The sequence below is a fragment of the Malaclemys terrapin genome, chromosome 4, assembly GCF_027887155.1.
Source record: "Malaclemys terrapin pileata isolate rMalTer1 chromosome 4, rMalTer1.hap1, whole genome shotgun sequence".
NCBI lineage: Eukaryota > Metazoa > Chordata > Testudines > Emydidae > Malaclemys > Malaclemys terrapin.
The window spans coordinates 98,409,174-98,413,133 of NC_071508.1; the positions used below are offsets into that span (position 1 = coordinate 98,409,174).

The 3,960-nt window shown below is 39.7% G+C and overlaps 1 protein-coding gene across 2 annotated transcripts in view; it reads left to right on the plus strand.

The window, feature by feature from the left end:
* MEIS2 (Meis homeobox 2) overlaps positions 1-1,324 on the plus strand; it is a 181,262-nt gene extending 179,938 nt beyond the window's left edge. For both annotated transcript variants that reach the window (XM_054025202.1, XM_054025203.1), the window contains exon 12: positions 1-1,324. This exon is cut by the window's left edge and continues 120 nt beyond it. In XM_054025202.1, the coding sequence (XP_053881177.1) occupies positions 1-167 (167 nt within the window). In that variant the 3' untranslated portion in view covers positions 168-1,324.
* Positions 1,325-3,960: the final 2,636 nt, after the last annotated feature.

Consider the following 3,960-nt stretch of genomic DNA (forward strand, 5'->3'; position numbering starts at 1 on the left):
CCCAAATCCATTCATATTTGTCAAGTCACCCCCATCACCCAGCCATGATGATGCACGGCGGACCCCCTACCCACCCTGGAATGACCATGTCAGCACAGAGCCCCACAATGTTAAATTCTGTAGACCCCAGTGTTGGTGGACAGGTTATGGACATTCATGCCCAATAGTATAAGGGAACTCAAGGGAAAAAAACAAAAACAAACAAAAAATCAAACCTATTTTAAGACTTTTGAACTTTGACCAGATATTGACACTTAAAACGAAATTCCAGACAGCTGTGATTATTTTTTACTTTTGTCATTTTTCATCAACAACAGAGGACCAATGAGAAAAGAACAGAAATGTGAAATCATGGGCTCACTGAAACAATTATGTCCATGTACAGATCCTCTGAGGGGAAAAAACAAAAAACAAACAAAAAAGACTCCAAGAGTTATAACTACTGTAGTATAAACATAGGAACTAAGTTAACTTGTACATTTCTGTTGATCACTCCGTTATGTTGCCTCAAATAGTTTTAGAAGAAAAAAAAATTCCTTGTTTTCCACACTATGTGTGTTGTTCCCAAAAGAATGACTGTTTTGGTTCACCAGTAAAGTCACTATCCATGAAAGACTACAGTATATTTCAGACCAGTTTTGGCCAGTGAAAAAAGAATTACCCTGGAGATGAAGATGAAAAGTCTTGCTGGGTCTCTCATCACTCAGAAGACAGTTCCAAGAAGGCCTTGCCATCCCCTGGTTTTGTTCCTTCATAAATGTGTCCTTTAGTTTCAAACAGATCTTTATAGTTTGTGCTTCAAAAACCCATTTTTTGGACTCTTCTTCAAAGAGCTTGCAGGTGAAGATTTAAAAGACAGAGCAGGAGCTTCTTCCAGTAGTTCTGAGCCTTGGCTTTGGACAAAACAAAACTAAAAGTTGGGCAGCTTTCCTCAATGAAAGAAGTTACTAATGGTCTTTGCACCAAACCTAGAACTTTATCATGAACTCAAAGCTTGGGAAAAAAGCAAGAGAATACTGTAACAAACTTCGTACAGAGTTCGGTCTATTAATTGTTTCATGTTAGATATTCTATGTGTTTACCTCAATTGAAAAAGAAAAAAAAAAGAATGTTTTGCTAGTATCAGATCTGCTGTGGAATTGGTATTGTATGTCCATGAATTCTTCCTTTCTCAGCACGTGTTCCTCACTAGAAGAAAATGCTGTTACCTTTAAGCTTTGTCAAAATTTACATTAAAATACTTGTATGAGGACTGTGACGTTATGTTTAAAAAAAAGGTGTTAAGTCACAAAATGCGGTAATAAATATTTCATTTTTGATTTTTTGTTAGGCTTTTGAGTTTTTAATCATGATTGAGAAAGATGGCATTTGCTGGGCAAAAATGTCTAAGATGGATTTCTTACTAATGATTTAGAAGAACGGCTGGTAAAATCAGAGACCAGACACCACAGCACGCATAGCATAGTCTGATGAGACAACATCTGAATTTGTACATTTCTACTGAACAGACACATGCACAGACACCAGGTCAAAAAATTCAAATGTAGTCTCATCAGATTATACTTTATGTAGCTATATCTAATCTCTATATTTAGCTTTATTGATATAGCTATAGATAATATATATATAGCGAGAGAGCTGGCTTTAGAATAGCTGTATGTACACATACACCCTGCATAACTACAGTGTGTTTAAAGTGGGAATAATTAAAGAATATTTGTAACACAGGGCTGGATTGAGAAGTTTTAAGCAACCATTGACTTTAATGGGAGCTTTGCTTCCATAAGGAGCGCAGAATCAGGCCCTGGAAACAGTTTTATTACTTTATGTCACAAAAGCAAAAACGATCAGGTGGATGAATTGGGAAAATGTAAATTTAACTTTTCAAATGTAATTAGATGATCCAGGTCCATTGAGGGGAGGAGGATTTGTTTTAACCAAAATAATACAGACATCTTGTGCTCTGAAACTACTAAATGGAAGGAAAGCATGCTATGTTCTAACTCTAAGCCATTACTGCCAGAAATTGGACCTTCCTCCTCTGCAGTGAGTGGGAATTTTCTCATGACTTCAGTGGTAACAGAATCGTGTTCCAAGAAGCGGGGAAAGATTTGGGTTTCTTATTGATTGCTATTTCGGAGAATAAAAATACCTTAATTATCTTTACTTTCTAGGAAACAACTGTCACTGGTTTAAATATTTGTAATTTTTAACCCTCCTCCCCCCGTGTATTATTAAAAACTGACTGACAACTTTTACCTTTGGAATGTTGAAAAAGTCTTAACTTCCCCGTTAATGTTTAATTTCTGAACTGAGTAAATGGACCCACGCTGCTGGCAAAAGGAAGGAAGGATGCAAGTGGAATGGGCGGGAGGGTTAATTTAGCAATCGGTCCTGCTTTGTAGCAGGCATTCTCTGAAATTTAGAGGATGGGAGATTCCACATTTGGCTTTCATTCTTTCTGGTCTGATTAAAAACGCCCCGATCCTTAATTCCTGTATGAAACGCGCATCCTGTCCTCCCGATTTCAAAGTCTTTGATTATTTTGATGAGAGAAATAACAAGAATAAGAATCAAAGAGGAGTTGTCTGTGCATCACAAAACGAAGCTACTTATTGTATCCGATTTGGTGTCATTTTCCCCTCCGATTTGAGGAGGAATATATATATATATATATATATAAAATCAACGAGCTGGTTCTTTTCCCTAGTAGACTGTTATTTTTTAATGAGTTAAATATTTGTAATGCTGGTGTATTTTCTCGCTGGGCTGTAATCTGCGGGAGCAGTGTTGCTGGAATCCAATGTAAACAGATTGCTCCAATCTGAGGTTTGCTATTTAGTATGGAGGGTTCCGATTTGGATGTATTTAAGAAATGCTCAGCTGTCAAACCTAAAAAAAAAAAAAAAACACGGGAATAGTGTTTTGACAGCGATATAGTGTGAAAGGAAATACTGTAGTCTGAATAAAATTGCTTATGTTCTGAGAAACGAAGGGTAATAGAAAAACACCTCTTGTTTTGCTATATATGTGTGTGGAAACTTGGCATATAAATTTCCACTTCTCTAAGAGATTCTGGGGAAATGGGCTGCAGTCACCCCCAAATTAGGGCTTTTCAGACTGTGCGCTGCGAAAGGAGAAGTGGGAAATGATGTCCGTGTCTGTGCCTCCTTTCGGCAGAGTCCTGTCCTGACTACAAGAGGAAATGTTAGTGGAAATGCTTTATATATGTCTGGCCCAGAGCTGATTTGCAGGGGTGGCGGGAAATGTGGCAAATTTATCTAGCAGCTGTCACAAGATGGAACCTGTGTTTTTCAAAGGATGCAGCGAGTGGACTGTTCCTACACAAGTTACAGATCAGTCGTGCACTCCAAGCGTTTGACAGGGCGAATGAGGGCCCTCACTGCATTACCTTTAGAACTGGGAGGATCCCGTAAACATTTGCTTAACTTCACCTTTCATTTTGAGAGGCAATCCAGTGGATCCAGGACAAATCCCCAAATCCCGTCGTTTATAGGCGTGTCTCTGGAGGAAGCGTGTGTTGGCTTGGAAAGGAAGGATTTCACGCGACTTTGCGGTGATATCTCCGCCTCGCAACTCTTCACAATTACGATCCTGGTTGGAATCAATAGCAAATGTTGTTTTTAAACACTTTTTTTTTAACATGCCTTCGGGGGAGGGGGGGGGGAACCGCACAGCTCCAGCAATATCGCTGAGCAAGCTGCTGTGGAGGTGAGATTCTGATCGGGCTGGGGAAACCCGGCATCTTTGTCCTTGGGATGGGGGTGAGGGGGTGCTGCGCTGAGAATAGAGACTGTTGGGCAACGTGTTTGAAGGCCGATTTTAATATTAATCGTTTTGGTGGAGAGAAAGAGACAGAAGGGAGGTTGCCCCTCTGCGACAGTGATGATGGATGACCCAGCACCGCCAAACAACTCCGCCCCTCCATCCTCACCCAGT